General features: G+C 33.8%; 1 protein-coding gene across 1 annotated transcript in view; it reads left to right on the top strand.

Annotated features, from left to right (window-relative positions):
- The window catches only part of LOC110373780 (homeotic protein distal-less), an 87,596-nt gene extending 65,987 nt beyond the window's left edge, over positions 1-21,609 (top strand). Inside the window, exons 4-9 of the mRNA XM_021331133.3 lie at positions 16,809-16,938; positions 17,511-17,701; positions 18,133-18,216; positions 18,509-18,598; positions 19,562-19,701; positions 20,783-21,609. Of these exons, the coding sequence (XP_021186808.1) occupies positions 16,809-16,938; positions 17,511-17,701; positions 18,133-18,216; positions 18,509-18,598; positions 19,562-19,701; positions 20,783-20,801 (654 nt within the window). The 3' untranslated portion in view covers positions 20,802-21,609. The remainder of the gene's footprint in view (positions 1-16,808; positions 16,939-17,510; positions 17,702-18,132; positions 18,217-18,508; positions 18,599-19,561; positions 19,702-20,782) is intronic.
- Positions 21,610-21,943: the final 334 nt, after the last annotated feature.

The raw sequence follows: 21,943 nt of genomic DNA, 5'->3' as shown, positions 1-21,943 counted from the left end.
TAAGAAACAGTTAGTTTTCTAACATGTAAATGCAAGAAAACTGATATTATCTGCATCCTGCACTTTGAACGAACAAGTTCTTATGCCAGACACAATCCGTTCTTATTTGTATCATAAATGCTAAGATTACTTTGTAAGTTGGTCTGTTTACGCTTTCACTGCTAAACTATTGAATTTCCAACTTTACGTATAGATAGTTCGAAATCTAGGGAAGATATAACATTAAATTGAGCATCGGAGAGCACGTTAATGTCGGTCCTGCGCCTAATCTCTCTCCGGTCGTGTCGGATTGTCGTCCCATCGCGCCATGAGAGTGAAGGAATAGTGAGTGCACCTGTGTCCAAGCAAATGCTTGTGCACTATAATATGTCCTGCGCGGCTGGCTGATCTCCTTAGAGAGAACAGCCGCCGTGGCCTTGGACGACATTATTAGTAGTACAGGATTATTCCTACAATTTAGTATTTTCCTCAGAAACCTAGAGTTGCGTGATGCTATCAATTCTTGAAAGGATACAGCAAATGATCTTATTTAATCTTAGGTTATTTATAGTTCAAGATTTGTTGTCTGAAAAAAAGCTTAGTTTTTCTGTGAAGACTAATATTACGCTCATAACTTTTCACATTAATTTTTACTAATTATGATTAAAATGGACCAACTTCATATTCAATTTTGAAACATAATGTTAGAATTTTGGTCCGCTTTTTATTATTTTAATCTCCAAAATCTCGTTTGCTCTTTCTATCGATCAACTGAAGATTTCTATAACCGATCTATCCATTGATTTGCGACTAGATATTGAATTTTGACATTATCTCCATGTAAATTAATGTCAACGAATGGGTTATAGAAATACCCCGTACGTAGCCTAAACCTAAACCTATGCAAAATTTTAACACAAAAGACAAACCTCATTTTTCAAAGTCGGTTAAAACAGTAGACCACATATAGCTAAAATACAAACAAAAACACATATTTTCTTAGCATTAGCCACGGTTTTCCGTCGGACCATCTTGCGAGCATCAATCAAAAGTACTAGGCAGACATAATGAGAGGGAGGTGCAATCACAATCATTTTCCACGGCCTTGCATGTGTGTGTGATGGTCGTGTCTGTGAATTCGTTTTTTTAAATAATAGTAGTGTGTTTTTTGTATGTGTGAGTGTTCTAAGTTTGAAATTATTTTAGTTTTTTTTTTCATAAATAGGTTTGTAATAAAAAAAGTCTTTATTAGGTCGACTTCTACGTATCTATGTAATGGAATCTAAGGTAACTAAAACCATCTTCCAAGGATGGTAGCGTCATGAAAATTGGCAGCTGTATGTAGTTCTGATGACAATACAATAATATGGTAGGTACTGTCAAACTGATCTGATGAAGGAGCAGGAAGATATGAACTGGAACTTCATGATGGAACATCGTATCATAGCTGTGTTTGGACTTGTTACAAAAGTATTGTAATGATTTATAAAAGCGTGTTTTTCTATAGTTTTAATTTATTCTAAATCTGTGTTTAGTAATGTTTCGAACCTAAGTATATTCTACATGACCTTACCTTCACTTGAACCCTTTATAAAATGCATAAATTAATTGAAAATCCAATTAAGTTATAATTGAATAAATCTCACTTATACCGGTGCCATCTAGAAATAACTAGAAATAACTGATTCATTAATTAAGGAATTGCATTTACTGATGAACTTTTGCTCTCAGATTAATTATAAATAACTATTTTAATATTATTTTAATGTTATTACAGAAAGTTTTAAGTTCAGATGAACTTACTTTAATAAGTCCTTGGATGGGTGGCGATATATAAAACTAGCTTCCGCCCGCGGCTTCGCCCGCGTAGGGTTCGGTTATATATCGCTTTTCCAAGAGAATTCTTCAAAAGTCCGGGATAAAAACTATCCTATATTCTTTCTCAAGGTCAACTCTATCTCTGTACCAAATTTTATTATAATCAGTTCAGTGGTTTAGACGTGAGAGCGTAACAGACAGCCAGACGGAGTTATTTTCGCATATATCATATTAGTAGGGAATAGTAAGGAAGTAGGGACTAGCTATTTTCGCGGTTTTATTTGCATCCCGTGGGAACTACTGCCCATACCAGGATAAAATATAGCCTATGTTACTCGAGAAGAGTATAGCTTTCTAACAATGAAATATTTATTTATTTATTTAAAATAAATAATAAATAAATAAATATAAATAGTATAGAAAATTCTGGAAGCCTTGTAATACAGGATTTCACTGTCACTAAAGACAACGAAAATCCATACCATTAAGAGACGTAAAATATAACATTACAAACTAACAATTTTCTTCCATAGCATAGAAAGTTTCCACTTTCATCGTTCGTCATCTATTTGCCAAGTAGACAGCAAACTTTTAGTCGGCCGATAGTTTGTTTGGGCTCATAAATCAGTATGAAGATGAATGGTAGTACGCACATTACAAAGATCAGGTATTTAGCCGGTATCAGACTGACTGAAAACTTTGATTGGAAACTATATTTTCGAACCGTTTGGGGTTGAAACCCTTGGGTCGTGGGGTCCGAATACCTACATTCTATTTTAAAGATCTATCTAAGCGGCTGGTTGACGCTTCTCGTGACCAAAGGGCTGGCTATTACCTCGGACAAAGGATCAGCATGGCGATCCAACGAGGTAATGCTGCCAGCCTCTTGGGCACGCTCCCAGTCGACAGCGATGGGGACGAATTTTTTGATGCTTTTTAACACGCTTATATTAGTTTCACTTGTAACTATGTATATAAGAAAATCTTGGAATCTCAATTTGACCCATTTCTCGGCCTTCGATTAGGATGGAATTTTGCACGCGCTCTGAGTTCTGATCACGATACATGACTAGCTAAGAAACGTTACAAAAAGAGTATTTTATAGTTTTTAAATATATTTTTTTAGTCTTAGTTTTTTTTTTTTTACTAGAATTAAAATGTAAATAATAATGAAAAAATAAAAATTATTTTCTTTGTTTTTCAACCGTACAAGCAACTGTTGGCCGACAGTTTAGTCTCCAGTTTGCGGGTAGCCTAAGCGTACGCCCGTATGACGAAAGTCAGTCAGGCATAACCATTGATTTGGATCTAGATCCAGACCGTTATATAGTCAAAGCTGTCAATTGAAATTATTTATAGGAAAATTTAATACAGGCTTTGGTGTAGGGTTGACAGAATACTGTTGTCGATAAATTATATTGTCATTCTGAACTTATAAAGAAAGAACGAGCGTTAAGAGCATTAATCTAATCTCCGCGTTTGCTTTGGGTTGGCTGGTGATTTCAAACTTTTATATCCATGATGATTTCTTGATCATTAGGCGTTGGTGTCCAAGATAAACTAAAAATGACATAATTTGATCTTGGAACTTGTAACGGAAAACATAGATGCTTTTAACCTCTGGCCTATCACGAAAATAAAATGTCTCTAGCTATCAATCTATCTCCATACTCAACCAATTCCATTTAAATTGGTCTTAGTTTTCCCTAAAACATACAAGTAATTTTCACTTTTAATCAAGACTTGTTTCTGCCATGGGTTAGACTTGCATGCCATCAGAACTACTTACTTTACATATTTGCATATAAAGTAGTATATATCCTTCCACAATAAATTAACCCTCTAATACTGAAAGATTTTTTAAAACGGACCAGTAATGCTGTCTCGATCGACTGTCTATCTGATCTCCTCAACCCAGTTACCCGGGCAACCCAATACCCCTTGGTAAGACTGGTGTCAGGATTCTGGCTTCTGCCTGACTATCCGTAACGACTGCCAAAGATTTTCCGAACTCTTCAGCTTTATAATATTAGCATGTACCTATATATTTTCTTTAGTCTATCTGTCAGCCCTGTATTAGAGTTATTCAACCATCCAGCTAGACTTGTCAAGGATTAGAGCATAGATTTTATCTTCGCTTTGTATAATTCCGCGATTTTATTTATGGTTTTAATGCATAATAAGACTGTTATTTTCCTTGTAAGGTGAATAACTATTTTTATACGTAAATAAAATATCGTGAGATTTATATATTCCCTGACCGGCAATGAAGCCTACCCGTTTTCCACGGTTTCACCCGCTTCCCGTGGAAGATACTTCTAGTACCCTGATAAAATAAAGTCTATGACACTTGGGAATACAGCAGCAACGGTGAAAGAATTTTTCAAATCGATTCAGTAGTTTCGGAGCCTTTTGGGCACAAACAAAAAAGTGATTTTTCCTTTTTATGATATGGCGTATAAATAAGCATAGATCCTTAGGATGCGGGTGAAACCACGAGAAACAGTTTCTGGTCGGAGTTGTGATCAACAATTTTTCAAAAACTGCTCTCCTCTCATCTATTGCAACACAAAACTCAATCACAATTGTTTTAATCTTCACACGAACCCACTTAAAATCAAATCACACACATTTTGACTTTTTGACGTAACAAAAAAAATGTCACTGTCTTTCTCACGGCCTAGACAACCGAAAATCTTACAATTGTGACTAATTTCAAAATAATTATACCTATACCAACTTCCGTCTTGAGGAAAAACTGGCATTATTGTTGGCTCGCGTGTTTTAGAGACAATACAAAGAAAAAGATACATACATACAAAAAAAAACTTCGAGAGAAAAAACCACTTTAAGTTTTCATTTGTCTTTTTGCGTCATGCATCTTATGTCGTTCGAATAGAGTTGGTTTTGGCTTGTTCATTTGTTTTTTAGGTGTGTTTATAAGTTGGTATGTTAGTAGGTACCTAATAAGAGGGAGTTGGTCATATTTCTGAGAAAATTCTGTAGTTTTTCGTTTTGATTGATGGGAATTTTTAAGTTCGTTGCTTAACAGTTTTTGATGCATTGTATTCTGTAGTTCTTTTGTTGGTTGTTGCTTTCGTTATTTTCAGTTTTGAAGCTTTCCCCCACTTACTTCTTTTGACTAGAATTTAAAATTACCCTTTTACAAATATGTTATACATAACCATTTCTACCTACTCTCGAACTAATCTGTACTATTACAATACAGCTGAAGAGATTATTACTTTGTTTAAATGCGCTAATCTCAAGAACTAAGTTCTGAAACAAATTGTAAAATAATTTCAGTTTTGATACTTATAGCCTATGTATCGAGAGATAGTTCTTACCTATACATGTCGACGAAATAATTCTCTTTCCACTGACTTACCTAACCACTGACGGAAGCTAGTAAAACATAAATCCCGTATAAAATAATATAAAGTCTTATCATAAGAAAAGAATCACAATATCCTTTATCACCAAAAACATTGATAAAACAACCACAGCTTCAAAAAACAACATTTCGCCAAACGCCAAAATAACCCTAAATTAAGCAAGCGACGTTGATTGAGCCTCAAATAACAACAGATATCGGGTTATAACTTCATTATTCCGTAACGCGAGCACTGTAGGGTTAAACTGAGATCATTGCTGGCCTATTAATGATGGTTGTATATGGAGAAATAGGACTGAAGAGTTATGGGGGTTCAGTTGGGTTAAAGTTTGGTGTTTGTAGATCAATTTTAAAATATCATCAATTTAAGGATCCAAAAGTTAGCGATTTTCCGTTCTCAAAATGTCAATTTGCTCGCAAATTCACCGATGTATGACGGACACAAATGTATCTTCTGGTCTACTCGCTCTAACAAACAGTAACAAATTGCGTGTGAACATTTCTAAAATGTCAGGAAAATTGCAACCTTTGTGTGCGAACATAATATGCTAGCTATGGACACCCATAAAATTAAATCCGAAGATCTTCCCATATCTCCATCCATGTTCATACTCAATACCTTCTTCACAACATGATTCTCATTCCTCCGCATCACATGCCGTTCCACGACAGCCGGTTTCCACATAGCTTTTAAGCTATAGATACAACAACCAAAATATCAAAAACTCTATATACTTAATAACATAATAAAGAAGAAACATAATGTTTATTGTAAAGCCTCCGAAATTCCTAAAATGTAGGAAAATTACTCTATTAAAGAGTAGCATAGGCTATATTTTACCCTATACGGGCAAAAGTTCTCCCGGGACGCGGGTAAATCGCGAGAAAACAGCTTTATTTATGGTAAACTAATAAAATACAATAAGAATCTGATTAATCTACTCACATCGGTTAATAACAAGGGTTGTCACAATATAATACTAATTGTAATTGGCTTGTTAGCCCCGATTTCGACAACCCTTAGGGCGTTGCCATGGCAACGGGGGATCAAATAATTCTGAGCATATGTCTGTAATTTGGATGGATTGAGCAACTTATAGACATTTTATACTTTGTGAGATAAGGGTTGAATTTTTAATGTTTTGTTTCAATTTATTTTTGTGTTTTTAACATGACAAGTTCACAATTTAATATATAAAAAATCAATATTATTATTAGTATGTTAAAGTGAGCTTCTTATAAAATATAGCTATAGATACGCAGTCATATTGATACCCTCCTGCCTTCTGTTTCCTAAGTCGGATAAAAAGTGTGATTTTTCCTGTTTTTACATACAAAAGGATACAATTACCTAACTTATAATTGATTTAGTTTCACTAAGACAACAAAATAAAAGTCATTGCTACCTTACTGAAATAAAATCGCATCACTATAATTACACACAAGAAGCACTCTCATCAAAAACATTAGTGACAGCCGCACACCTTCCAAAAATATATCGATAAAAAAACATCGATACAATACGCGCACCGGCCGTTCCGTGTATTGTCCGCAGTTATAAAATCCAGTCGGCGCCGATAAAGACATTTCGCGGCTACCCAACAGCCTTTCACTAGTTCGCAAAAAACGTACTGCGATTTTTTTCACCGAAACTCGTTCGTGGTTTTTAAGCAAGTTAATTTTTTAAATACCGACCGCTGTTTCGGACAGAGTGAAAGAAATACCGTGATTTTATGTGTGACTTGAAAAATGGGTTACTGTTTTAAAGAATATTCTTAAAGATAAAAACTAAATAAAGAGTTAATTATAATATCTGGGTGCGAAAAACAGTAAGATTTCGGAATCGCGTTTTTATTAATGTGTTTGTTTATTCCAATGCAATTAGCAATAAATCATTTTAACTATTACTTAGGCACACTCCCGTTCACCCAATAAGAGAAAATGCTCGTAAAAATAAGTGCATAAATCTTAAAACAGCAAAAAAGAGTTACAACAATATTAAAAGAGTTAATTCTCTCACGCAAGCGCGCAGTAAGTAAACTCACTATAAAAATCTCATAAATTCATTATTACGTAATTCTAGTGACGTGCTGGTGTCGATAAAAAACATATCGACATGGATACTCTGTAAAAGCGATTAGCAATGAATAGGTGTATCACTGAGCCGCAAGATGAAGTACTTATTTATGGTAATTTGAGTCAATGGTCAACGCACATTGTAATGAATGCCTTAAATGGTAGATGTCCGTGATTTTTACGCGCGTTTGTGCAGTAGATGGAATTATAAACGTAGGTTTTGATTATAGACGTATTCATTGATGTGACTAAATGATTTTTTACATTTTTAAGAGTTGCTTTATAACTTACTCGTTAAATAAGATTTAAGTTGACTTGAAAGCCAGGGAAACAAACAGAGTTATTTTGGCATTTGAATATTGTAATATAACATCAACCTCTTTCAACTTGTTTACTAATATATATAAACCACATTCACATTAACAATATAAAAATTAAGCAATGATAATTTACACTTAAAACAATTTAAGACCAAAAAATCAAAAAACTGAACCCGTTCTGGAATTGAGTGACAAAGGAACTCCACTAAATTTATTACGAACGCGGTATTTTTTCCTTTAAAAGGGGGAATTTTGAAGTTTTTCTGCGCGTAAAACACGAAATCCATGTGACCGAAACGAGGTACGGGGTTTTGTGAAGATGCTATGGAAACAATGGAGTGGACTGGGATTTATATTTATACAGAATCGGGATTTAACTGCGATAATTAACCTTTAAACTAAACTAATATTATAAAGAGGAAGAAAATTGTACAATAGGGCCCAACAGAACCGATTTGAAAAATTATATTGTCACTTTTGGGAAGCTACACTATTCCCGGGTGACAAAGGCTATATGTTTTATCCAGCTACGGGAAAAAGTTAAACCGGGATGCGAGTGAAACTTTAAGACACAGCTAGTAATAATATTTAGCTATGATACCTTATTCTCTACTCAACGTTGTGATACATATAGTTTGAATAGGTTTGTGGTATTTCGTAAAAACAGAAACGTAAAGCAAAGAACATTTTGTCGCTAATATCTGTTACAAACCATTAAAAGACAAATACTTCTATTTTAATACATTAAATGTCACCATTAGTGTACCAATTAGATGACACACTCATTAATTTAATTAAACATTTTATTGTATCAACCCTTTTTTGTATCATTACGACTCTATCTCAAAATTAAATGTTAAGCTAGAAACAGGACACTTACAAGGGAATAAGTAATTTATGTGCAAATCATTATGTAAAAATGCATTATTGCAACATGCAATACGATTTTTACTAGCACATACACCATTCTATCGATATCTCGTAGAAAATATTCGCTCATAAAAGTAAAAACATCGAGAAACTAATTTTATATGTCTGTTGCTTTATAAAATACCCATTTAGAGTAATAAAATTAATGCAAAACAATTAAATGGTACAAAAAAGTTGCATTGCAATCGTTAAATATTCCGTGCCGAGTTTTTTTTTTATTGCCAATGGACCGCCTAATGTGCTTGTCACAACACTAATGTATCGATATGTAAAACGCGTTTGTGCATCACTAATTTATTGGATTATGATAAGGGTGTCGACAGTTAGCACCTGTTGGATTTTATTAAACTAATTTGACTTTTATTGCTACCGTAGTAAAGTTGTTTTTCGATTGTTATTAACGTTGGATGTTACTGTTTTCTTGAGCACAGTTTTAATGAGTTTTATTTTACTGTCCGGATTAACATGTCTTTATGATAATTTGCGTTTAAAATCAATGCTATAAAAACTTATAACAGACTCCCTGTTTTTTACATAAACGCACCGACAAATACATAGCTATAGAACTAAATTTTATTCCGAACACCGCGTATTTTACGTAAAACAGAAAACATTCAACTGCAATTGTAAAAATAAAAAATAAATGCAAAAAAAAAAAACATGGCCGTCTCCACATCATTCATTGTCCGACTCAAACGCGGAGCTACTGTCGTTTTTTCAAGATGGGACCGCTTTATGCACCACCAGTACGAATTAACATTAATATATTATCGATTAATTATTTATATTTCTCATTTACTGATTGCTACAACGATTGAGTCGTCCAAATGATTGATACTGCGTTTGATTGCTACTGGCGTTTTTGAATTATGAACTTTTTCGTCGGTTTTTTGTTTTCGTTTGTTTTTTTTTGGGTTGATATTTTTGATTTTGATAGGTGATTTCGTTGACATTGTTTTGATTTATTGTAAACTGGCTTGTATTTTGATTGAGTAATTTTGTTAAGGGTATGTAAAGATAGAAAAAATAAAGTGTACCTTTTATGTGGTAAAGAAAAAATCTTTTTAGTCGGGTAAATTTAACGATGCATTTTGAATTCGAATATCAATTTTCCTTTTATTAAAAAAAAAAACATAGTAAATGGTAAAAAAAAGCATACCTAACTAAACAAAATTAAATATAAACCATACATTGCATTGATTAAAAATAAAAATAATAAAAAAAAGGAAAAAAAACTTCTTTTCTACATAACCGCCGCATCCGACGCTCAGTTAATTAAACGCGATCCGATTTAAATACTTCAATAATGGTTTCCTCTGGCGCTAGATCAAAGGCTTGGTTAGCGCACCCATTTCCGTAATAGATGCCTGGTTTCGCAGCATCCCGAGAGATAATTCTATACTTAGTAGTATAGTTTAGACTGAGTTTGAATATAGCTAGTGGGTTTTGTAGTTTTAATGCTGAAAATGTGTGACTTTTATGCAAAAAAATAGATCAAAAGTATTTTTTAACTATGCGAGAGTTATTAGAAAGAAAAATGTTCAAGAAATGTGAAAATTTATAAAAGACTATCGCTACCCATTTTTATACAATATCTTATCGATACAACAAATTTAATTTGATAGATTTTGATTAACAAAGAAATTCGGTAAACGGAATATGAAAATCGTATTTGTATCGTGTTCAGATCTATAAAATAGCATATTCCATATTTCAATCTATCTTTTTCGGCAATCATATTCCCAATATTCTATCTATCTCTCATTTGCTTACTAGATAGATAGAAAGACATTACTTCTAAGCAGCTTATATAAATATCTCTACTAAGCAAATCAACTAAAAAAATATCAAGTTTGTGTCGAGACACTACAACATAAACCTATCCATGGAAGTGCTGGAATAGTTGTATGCCAGAAGTCACCAGTTTCTCAAAGCTATGCCACGAATGTTCGCCATCTCTTTGAGAGCACCGCCGACGTTCGTGCAACGACATTGGTGCATGCCGCCGTCCGCTGGTCAGGCCAATGGGAAAGAGATACTTTTTTGTAAAATGCCCAAGCGTTGGGTAGGCAGAAATAGAAGTCATTCTAGGTACTAGCTAGTTTGAAATGCGGTCATCGATTAAGTTAAACTTAACTAGAAATTCACTTGTGATTCTGCCGCGGATTATTTATTCTTTCTACCGCGTGTAGTTAAATCTCGTTTTTTTGTTTTGTTTGTATGGAGTTTTGATCAAGGCTGTGTGGTCTAATTTTTGGGATAGTTTATCTGTAAGAATTTGAGTTATTGGCAGCTCTATTTCTGTGATAAATACAGGCCGTAAGTTAGTCGGTTGTTTGATGAGCCGAAGATGTACGATTTATGTACCGACGGAGAAATTCTTTCGCATATGGAGAGAGGGCTATTGTGTCAAATATTTAAGGTCGATACTTGTGATTATTTTATTTATGACTTATCAATGTATGTAGAAGATACTCTATAAGTTTTCAAACTACTTGATGAGATTGTTTCCCATATGTTAATAAAATTAACTGCAAAACTTCAGAGCTCTTAGGAATGAATGTATTTGAATATTTTCCCAGGAATAATGGGAAGTTTACAACGGATGGGTTGGTTTTAAATAATTTGCATATTACCTATATATAATATACCTGACAAATTAAGACAGTCTAAACTTTATTTTTAACTCCCGTCGCAGAAAAAGGGGTGTTGTAAGTTTGACCGCTGTGTGTGTCTGTTTATTTGTGGTACTGTACCTATTGAATGGATGAACCGATTTGGATGTTGTTTTCTTAAGATAAAAGCTGACGTTCCAACGGTAGTTCTTATATAAGTTTTATCAAAATCGATTCAGCCGTTTTAGAGTTATTACCTATTTTGTCATAGACTTTTTAAATAACACCTTTGGCCATGGGAGCCTTGTAGCCTTTCAAAGTGTTGCAAATCTAATCCTAGGTTTTCTTTAATCCTATGTTAATAAATGTATCTAGAAATAATCAACATTATAGATTTTATCTTTGAATTTATTAACATCGGAAATTGCAACCTGTATTACGAATGTGTGAATCATGAAATGACTTAAGATTGCTTATAAAAACTTTGTCACTTATAAAGTGGTTTGTTGATGTAAATATAAATAAATAATTTATTATTATATTAATAAATTAATCTTTAAATATATTTATGTTTTTATTGGTTAATAAAATTGCAATAATTGTAATAAAATATATAGTATTGCATCACGCTTGATCTTCTTAGGTAGGCAAACCAGTATTTTTTTATAGGTATTTTACATAGGTTATATTTACAAAACACTGTCATTTGACACCTTACACATGTGCATAGAAGTACCTAGTATTTTTTTTATATTTATTTACTATCTTACCACGAGCTGCAACGTTTTTAACTATAACGATAACCGAACCATTTTCAGTTGTCAAATCGCCGATTTGACCAATGGGCGGCAAGTATACGACTGTTTATGGTTTGGTTATCGTTATAGTTAAATGTTGCAACTATACCTAGCCATTTTCGAGGTACCAAAGTAATATGTCAAAAACTGTAGGCAGTTGTGGCTTAAAATACCCACAATACAGGGTGCTAAAGTACCCATAATATTATTATATTTTGGTATGTTTTCCCCGAAACTTGCTCCCCACAATTCTTGCAACAATAGCAGTGCGTGCGCAAGTAAATATATATTGCATTGTGGTCACATATTGCGACGGCCATATTGTGTTTTCTTTTTTTAACAATGACAATTTCACGTGACAGATGACGGGCTCTAGAGGTGGGCATCAGTCACATTTCATATCGACATTTCATTTTTATTTATCGATATGTAATTTTGAAGTAATTTTTTTTTGTTTGATGTAAATGGAATACTGTATTTCCATTATTTTTATGTTCAAAATTATCTTATCATAGCTTATGCTTGCCTTTTGATGTTTTGCGATGAAATGTCGTACAGGGTTTTATAGCATTCATATTTTACGACTTGCATGAAATTAAAGGCAGCTGATGATTTTTTTTTGCTTTAAGTTAGTGGATGTTGTAAGTATTTTTATTGAGTTTTACGTCATTTTAGTGTAGGTTGTGTAGTGGAAGATTGCTCACATAATATCCTGCGAAAACCACAATAATGTGTTTCCGCCGGCCGTTCTTACAACAGCTGGTACATACTGTTTTTTTCCGACGCTTTATTTATACCTACATAGTTTTTGTACTTTGGATCTGTAGTTTATCATTCTGCTAGCAAAAGATGGTCTGATTTATTGGTATTATAAATCTTTAGTTTCAAAAATATTTTTACAAAACTCACTCTTTAAAAATTACATTAGTTGTCTTACGGCCAGTTTCTTCATCAAAAGTTAAAGTAATGTCTAAAGTAAAAGTAACGGTCAAATTCGTTTTTTCAAGGCTAAAGTGACAGCAAAACTATTAGAAAAATTAAATTTAACCGTTACTTTTACTTTAGACATTACTTTAGCCATAACTTTAACTTTAACTTTTGATGAAGAAACTGGCCGTTAGCCTTTCAATTAAAACTGACTTACATAAAGCAAAAAGTGCATTCAAATTTTAAAATAGGTATAGATTCAAGAACACATTTAACAATGATGACAAAAATTTCATAATACATACACAAAACTACAGAGCGTTACAAAAAAATCTTCGGCAATTAAACTGTTTCCCAACTTCCCAGTCGTAATAAACATTTATTTGACAAAAATTTTATACAACGGTCCTTTGTCACGAACACAATGTAGCACGCTTCGGCGATCGAAATGATTCGGTACATGCATATAAACCATTGTCGATAGTTTTTTTTTTTCGATAAAAACCTTGAGTATTTCATCATTTTTCTGTTATTTCAATGCGTTATTTTTTTTTCTCTCATAATTTTGTAATATTCCGGCTTTGAGTTTTAAGTTTTTTTTTGGTAATTTTGTTTGTAGGTAGGTATGTGGTATTGTGTGAAATAGTTTGTTTTGTAAGCCTTTTTATTGATCACACAGTCATGGGACAAATATTATGTTCTATAACATGAATTCTTTCTAACAAAAGTAAAGGTAAATAAGCCCAAATAGACAAAAACCATCAAATCATGTCAAAATAAATAATTCTACACGACGTAACCTTGTAAAAGCGGCCTAAGTGAATTGAAAGCCGAATACCAATACAATAAGTTAGGCGCGACGCGGGGTTAAGTTATATCGTGCACTGCGACCTAGCTAATCGAAGGGTGGGTGGTGAGGGATGGGACATCTTACAATTTATCGATATCGATACACAAATTAATTATCAAACATAGAAACGCCCACACTTTTTCCATACGAGAATCAAAGTAGGCGTTGAATTATTAGTTTTATATTAATTTGATGCGATTGTTTCTAAAATCGATCCGATATTTTCCGATGAGATTTCAATCGATTTCTAGCTAGCTAAACCGAATCGGTTTTTTGCTTAGCAGTTAGCGTATACGTAACTAACTGATTAGCAATTCCTCGCTGTCTTAGATAAAAGATAAACCCGAGTTATGCATCATAAATAAGAACTGACTTCAGTTGTAATACTTTCTACCGCGTAAATATAACTCTTATAATAATGTTCACATAAATAATAATGCATGCGTCAGTTTTTGCCGCTTGACATACCCGTTATGCATTGATTACACGAATTGGCGATATAAGTTGATCACTGTGAGGCGTTTGTGACAGCGAGAGTCAAGTTCAGAACTAGTATTTTTCTTGTGATTGAAGACTGCACTTATTTATGATGAATAGGTTAAAACAGCACTGTCATATTATATAAGACTAGCATTTTTAATTACCAATATGCACACTGTAGAATATTGTTTTAATCAATAACTATACTCGTGTAATATTATGTCAAACGCTATCCATCAAGTACGAACGATATTGTCATTATTTTAAGTTACCATCGACTACCATATCACAAATAAAATCTTAATAACACAACACATCCCATCAAAACTCTTAATAATCAATAAAAGTCATAAAAAACATTTTTAATAACACTTTTTTATTACGTCCCCGCTGTCCGCGGCTGCTGTGGACCTACATTTATCAATAATGCGACTTGTCACTCAGGTCCGGCAAGTTGCATGCCTATAACGTGTATTAACGCTATAATGAACTATAACATATTGCAATCATAATTCTTATGTAACTCATATTATAGCTTTATCTAAGGAAAATGCTGCGACCTTGAATGTCATTTGTTTGTTTGTTTTTTAATTAAGGAAGTTATTATTGTGTGGTTGATTATTTTTTAGAATAAAATTAATTTGAAAATGTCTTACATGCACATTTTCTATTCTAATTCTTACGCATAGGAAAAAACATAAAATATTATTTATTTACAAGCAGGAAAACCAACCACTATAATATCAAAATGACGTGTAAAAAGTTATAGAAATCTTAACATCACGTACAATGCATACACTAGAACTACGCATTTAAAAAAGTCATACTGAAGAGACATTGATGTTAAAGGGCCAAATGAGAACTTCTTACAAAGATTATTAAACTCCTTACTCGCTTGCACATTGATTAAGGAATTTTTAAAAGTGAAACTAAAGCATAAGCTGACATAACACTGCAAAATGAATTCAGTTTAAATAAACACTGTTAAGGAACCAAGAACATAATCCGACATGCGTGTGGATTAACGAACAAACATACGTCAAAGAATACAGTATAAAACATCGATAAAAATCTTAACATACGATTTGCAAAAACATTTACAATATTTACCATATTTTAATTGTAAAAAAAAACATAAAAAATATTTGAAAAAATTACAAAAAAATATCGATAAAAAATCTATCGTCAATTCCCATCCCTTAGCTTTAACGGTACACTAACGGCTGACAACCCCAATGCCCCGCCCCTATCCGCGCTCCCCTAGCTGTATGTATGTATATGTCAGTTTAGGTATTTGCGTGAAATCCGATATCAGTATTCGGTTATGCCAATTGTAAACTAAAATGGTTGCAGCAATAGAGGTATTTTGAAAGTTGACAGGGTTAATCCTTCTTACTTATTATGAATGCAATAGTATGTATGGATGTTTGTTTCTCTTTCATGCAAAAACTACTGTATGAATTTTGATGAAACTAAGCAATAATAATGCCTGATTGTCAGAATAACATGTGAGTTGGTTTCTATCCTTGTGCGGGAAGTAGTTCTCATAGGACACGGGTAAAGCCGTTGATAGAAGCTAGTGTGTGTATTGTTTTATATCTCTGTCAAATTAGCGTTTCAGATAGACAGTCACTCCATGTAAAACACTGGTGGTAAAACTGGGAGCCGATCTCCAACATAGTTGGGAAAAGGCTAGGCAGATGATTAGACTATCTGTTAAAATTTTCATTAAAATCGGTTTTGGCATAAAAACGCGACATACGGACATATTTACATTCACATATTAGTAAAAGATTAAGCAATATGTCTCACAAGTGTTTCTTTCACTAAACCCATGTGTAGTAATAAATATTTATATATCTAAACATACATACATTATATATGCATATTTGTACATACATATAAATGGTTATAGAATACATTATCATTCATGAATGATCAATTAAATAATTTACATATAAAAATCCGATTGTAGAAGTTCGTAAAATGGCTGTCGGCACATTTCAAATTTTATTATCTTTAATATGTTTTAGAATGTTTTTCCGATAATTATTGAACCATGAAATTGATCATTTGAATATATTATCGTTTTTAACTTTAACGTGATGTCATAATTTGTTGGCCATAGACTATATATGTTACTTATAGCAAGACTTCTTAGTGAAGAGAGTTTAAAAACATCTGACAATAACTCTAATAAATATGTTAAGAGTCAAACAAGAGCCAAAGAGGTCAGATAGGCATTTGCTTCATGTAGAACATAGATACACAGTAGCAGCATCAGCATTTGCCTAGGCTTTTCCCAATTACATATATTTACGTCGACCTCCAGTCTTGTCAAATACAGCTTAAAATCAGAGTTTAACAAATAGCGACAACCTATCTGACCTCCTATACCCAGATACCCGAACCCCGACATCCCTTCTTAAGACTGGTTTTCAGACTATCTGGCTTTTAACTACCCGTAACGACTGCCAAAGATATTCAATACACTGACTCCTTTATCGTATGAAAATAATTTTAAGTACCTCCATTCTTCTTTTCAATGTGAACTTCTTACATATGCCCTCGATTCATTTATTTTTATTGCCATATTCTAACCCCTACCCCTTCTGTCAACAGGTGAAGATCTGGTTCCAGAATCGGCGCAGCAAATACAAGAAGATGATGAAAGCGGCTCAGGTGGGCGCCCCGCCGCCCAGCCTCGGTCTACCGCCTAGCAGTCCGCCCAATAACAACCAGCTATTACATGGTGAGTTGACTGTGATTGTGGAGGTTCTTGAAAGGTTTAGATTAGGTAATGAGTAACTGAGTTTGTGATAGGTGATCATTTCATATCCTGTAAATTTTAAGTATGTATGTATATCTATAGGCGAAATTATACCTGTTTTTGAGGCGTACACAGAATGCTTCTTATAGTCTACTCACTCTTGCAAACAGTTACAAAATGTGTACGAACATTTTCTAAAATTTATACCAGAGAAACCATGCTAGCTGTAGAGTCACGCGGACCGACGCTTCATTGTAGTAGAATCTTGCTAGACTTATAAATGTATTTGAAATTACCTGTTTCTCTCGATTTCTCCCCATAAGTACCCGAATAAAGTACACGTTTTTTAGTCTATAATAATAAGAGAAAATTAAGATTCAAAAAGAGAAAATTACACTCGAACTGCGTACCCCTTCCGTTTAGTGAACTCGGTTAATAATATCGATGAAGCAACTCAGTGTCTTTTTCAGTTCATTCGTTACTTACACATAATACTTATAACAGTGTAGCAAAAATCTTTTTCACATGATTATTAACTCATCTCTCTATCCCAGGTGGAGGCGGCAGCTCAAGCGGTTCCCAGCACTCCCCCTCAGCATACCAGAGTGGGGGCCCGGCGCAGGCTCACTCCCCCACTCCCAGTTCCACCCCGGTGTCGGAGCTATCCCCCGGCCTGTCCCCCACCGGGACCCCGTGGGATGTGAAGCAGCCGCCGCAGCAGTCTTGGGATGTCAAGGTCGGATATGTAAGACGAATTCATTTTGTGTGGGAGTGTTTTTGAAAAATGTTCCTTCTTATCTAAACAATTCAGAATAAAGTAATGAATTTTAAATCCATACAAAATATTGTATATGTTTTTTATAATTCTAACTACTTATTTATTTTTATATGATACATTTTTGTGTGACCTACGCTTAAGCCTAGCTTTGTCCATACTAGTTAATCAATAAATCTAATATGATACGACGTGTTTTTTATAGTCATATGAGTATTTTTAAAGCTGTCCTTATAAATAGATAGGCGTTTAAAATTTTGTAAATATAAGTGAATAATAAATAGCATATTTCTCCGTTAACACAAAATTTTATTACGAAAAGCATCTTGAATTTTATTTTAGATAAAAAAAAACTAGTTCTATTCCTATAAAACTAACTTTATTATCTTTCTTTCATGTAGCCGACGGCAGGCCGATCACCGGACGGCAGCTCGTGTGATGTGAAGCCGCCTCATCAACAATCTTGGGACCCGAGGGTCGGATATGTAAGTCAATACACTATTTAATCTTGATTTTATTTAATTATTGCACTTTTAGTTTTAAATAAAACGCCTTTTTTATTTAAAAAACTAAACTAAAACTCAAATAAAGAAATTCGGAATTCAGTTTTAAATTTATGTAGAAAAAAGTGTTCTTATTTTAAAATTGGACGTTGAAAAGGGTGTTTAAATGTCAAGAAATTAAAATTGCAATAATTTTAGTTTCTCAATTTTTAGTTTAAGTTTAGGTATTACCTAAAGATATACATATTTTTGAGGGTAGATTTTCTTATCGTAGGAGGGTTATTTCGCGCCTCAAACGGATGACGTAGAAGGATCGCCAGGCGCTGACGGCATGAGGGGCCGACCTATGCCTTGGATGTTGAAGGTAAGGGTTCGATTCCGTGTCGTGTTTTGTCAAATGCACGTAGTGGACGATCTTTTTTTAGTTTTATTTTTATATTTGTGTTTGTGATTCATCGTTTATGGTATAAATAAATTACCTAAATGTTTGAGTGGTATAGACATCATATTTAATGTATTCATTAATCGCAAACACATCGATATCTTATATCAGAAATTAAATACAATTAAAGAAAACAGTAATTATAAAATTCCAACAAAATCTTTCGACTTTTTTTTATTTTAATTACCTTTATCATCTTCAATACTTGCGTATTTCCATAGAAAGCTATGGAAAAACAAGTTTTGTATGGTTGCGTGTGTAAAAATTATAAAAAAATACCTATACATATAAAAGTTATTAGATAATGGTCGTAGGTGTGCCGGCCGCGCCTTGCGTTTCGACGATTAGTTTTCGACTAACTTTTACCGTGGCTTCGCCTGTAGTACGTGCTATATTGTTAATTAATTAGTTGAGTTATTCATTGGGATATGGAAGTTTCATGTATTGTTTTCTTATCTTCATGTTTTTAATTACGAAAGAGTTTCATAGTAATCATATGTGCTCCAAGACTATTCGTTACATTTGTCGAGCTTATTTTTCAAAACGTTTCGAACTGCACTTAAGTAGACGAAGCAAAAAAAAACTACGTAAAACACACACTACATGATCATCATCATCATCATCATCCGTATCATCATCTGCCTAGCCTACATCATCACTCGGATAAACCTACGTAGGTTTTCTAGCCTTTTCCTAACTATGTTGAATTCGGCTTCCAGTTTAACCAGCCGCAGTTGCTGGTAGTACCAGTCTGGTACTAGCAATGTTTTACAAGGAGTGACTGCCTGTCTGACCTCCTCAACCCAGTGATCCCGACAATTATTCGTGCCATATATTGTATGACCCATAACACCCACCCTAAAAGTTCTCCTCTCTTTGTCGTAGGGCGCGCCGCCCGGCCCCTGGGACATGAAGGGCGCGCACGCTGCCCACGCGCTGCATCACCAGGGAGCCCCGCAGCCGCATCCGCCCTACGTGCCCCAGTACTCCTGGTACCAGACCGACGCCAACCCTGGGTTACTTACGTAAGTATAGTTTTGAAGATCTTTGGTCCGTTGGTACTTTTCGGAAGGAAAAGTAGATGAAGAGACAACAAAAATGAAAAAGCTAGACTCGATGCAGAATAATTTTAAAACTGGCTTAGAAAAGAAACTGAGTAGAGCTTGTTTTTGATGTCCCTAAAACAGTCATCTACTTTTCCTACCGTTTGTACCAAAATCTTGCTCGCAAATGAGATGAAATCTCAGCATAAAAGCCAAGGATCAGAGAATCTAATCTAAAGATACATGACCACAAGAAAAACTACCTCCTGGAACACGTAAGTTATCCATTCATGTTACAATGCACGAAATCCAGCCATTCATATAAGCAGAACTGGCTCAAAACTAGGAGATCCCGGTCCTTTTTGCGCAGACCAAAGAGCATTTGACAAAGCAGATGCACTACTGGTACCAGACCCACGTCATCATCCTCCGAGCCTTTTCCCAACTATGTTGGGGTCGGCTTCCAGTCTAACCGGATTCAGCTGAGTACCAGTGCTTACCACCAGTGGTACCAGACCCACGTAAGTTCAATAAAACATGTATTTCATCAAGAGGTCATCTTCAACAGCCTTTCGCAGTCCACTGCTGGACATAGGCCCCTACAGAAATGGGGAATGAATCACCACGCTTGGCAAGCGGGCTGGTGACTGCCGTCTTCTTGTGACACTTGGTGTCCGTGTCACAATGTTCCTGGTGGCAGCCCGATGTTCCTGGGTCAGTCAGTAAGTTTTTCTTCTGTGGTTCATTTATGAGTATGTTAAGCTTAGAATAGGTATATTGGACAGACGTAAAGATATTCCCAAAACTTTTGAAACTTAAATCTCAAAAATGCAAAAGTAGTCTTGATTCTTTTTCATGAACACATTGAGAACGCCATTAAAGACATGATTAGTTTCCGAAATTAAAAGCAACCCTCAAAAATTAAGAGACATAAAAGTACAGCTTCTTTCCAAATTTTTCTCATTTTTTCCCTTTTTATTAAGAATTAAAGGTTCGTTTCTGCAGAAATAGTAGTGTGTCTCGTTAACAATTTACTAAATATTATTTTTTCTATTGTCCACAGGGTATGGCCCGCAGTTTAACAGCCCTCGCACAAACACAAAACTAACTAAATTGTAAGTGTATGTATATTCACAACAAAATGGCGGACAGACATGACAGCCATCACAAAATGGCGTCGTATTAATGGCGCGAAAGCATCGGCACAACCAACTTTTATTTTTAAGCAGAATTATTTAATAGTAATAATGAAATCATTGTAAATTTTTATAATTAATTATAAATAGGGAATAAATTGTTCATAATGGTTACTGTAAATGTAATAAATATGTTAATAAAACAGATATTGGTGGGTCAAATGATTAGAAACCTAAACATATTTAAATATTTTTTTGCCAACAGATAAACTTTCTGCCTCAATAAATCTTACAGTTTTTTAGCAACCAAATATAAACTTTATATTTATTTCACATTCCATCATATTAAAATATTTATTATAATATCTTCTAAGAAATAATTCGTTGACCCATCAATAAAGTATTCCTAACAATAACGTAACGTTTTGGAAACCCGAATAGAAGATATCAGCCAATCAAAAATCGTGGATCCTAAAGCGCTCGTTTCTGATTGGCTAATGATCACGCGGCACTCTGAAATGGACGAATCACGTTATTTGTCAACTTTGACATATGACAGATGTGAATGTGTTGGCTCTTTTAGTTTACCTTTTAGTTTCCCGGAAAAATAAATCTTTTGACATTATATCTCAAGATTTAAATATTTTTTGTTGAATTTTGCCATAATTTCTGATCTTACAAATGGTTGAAATTGTTGCTATAATTTTCAGATGTCGACGGCAAAATGTAAAATTATTTTGTTGGAAATTTATGTTTTTCCAACTAAAAATGTTTGCAATATTCACTAAATACAATTTTTTCATGTATTCTTTAAAAAACTTATTTAAAAATTGAAACTATATTGGTCAGCTGTAAGTAATATTATTATTTGAAAAATTGTATTCGTAAATTAAGCTTTAATCATTTTTATTTATTTAGAATTTTGGAAAAATAAACTATCAAACGGGAACACAAAACCAGTCTGTTGTGATAAATAATTTTAAGTTTTTTTTATGTAGAACAATATTTTGATTAAAAAAAATTGTATTTATTACATTTTTGTGCAAAAATAATGTGTTCTGAATGCAAAAAAGAGTTTTGTTTTAAGC

The sequence above is a fragment of the Helicoverpa armigera genome, chromosome 27, assembly GCF_030705265.1.
Source record: "Helicoverpa armigera isolate CAAS_96S chromosome 27, ASM3070526v1, whole genome shotgun sequence".
In the NCBI taxonomy this organism is placed as follows: Eukaryota; Metazoa; Arthropoda; class Insecta; order Lepidoptera; family Noctuidae; genus Helicoverpa; species Helicoverpa armigera.
Note: the sequence above shows the minus strand (reverse complement) of the source record. Positions and strands in the feature narration are given on the sequence as shown.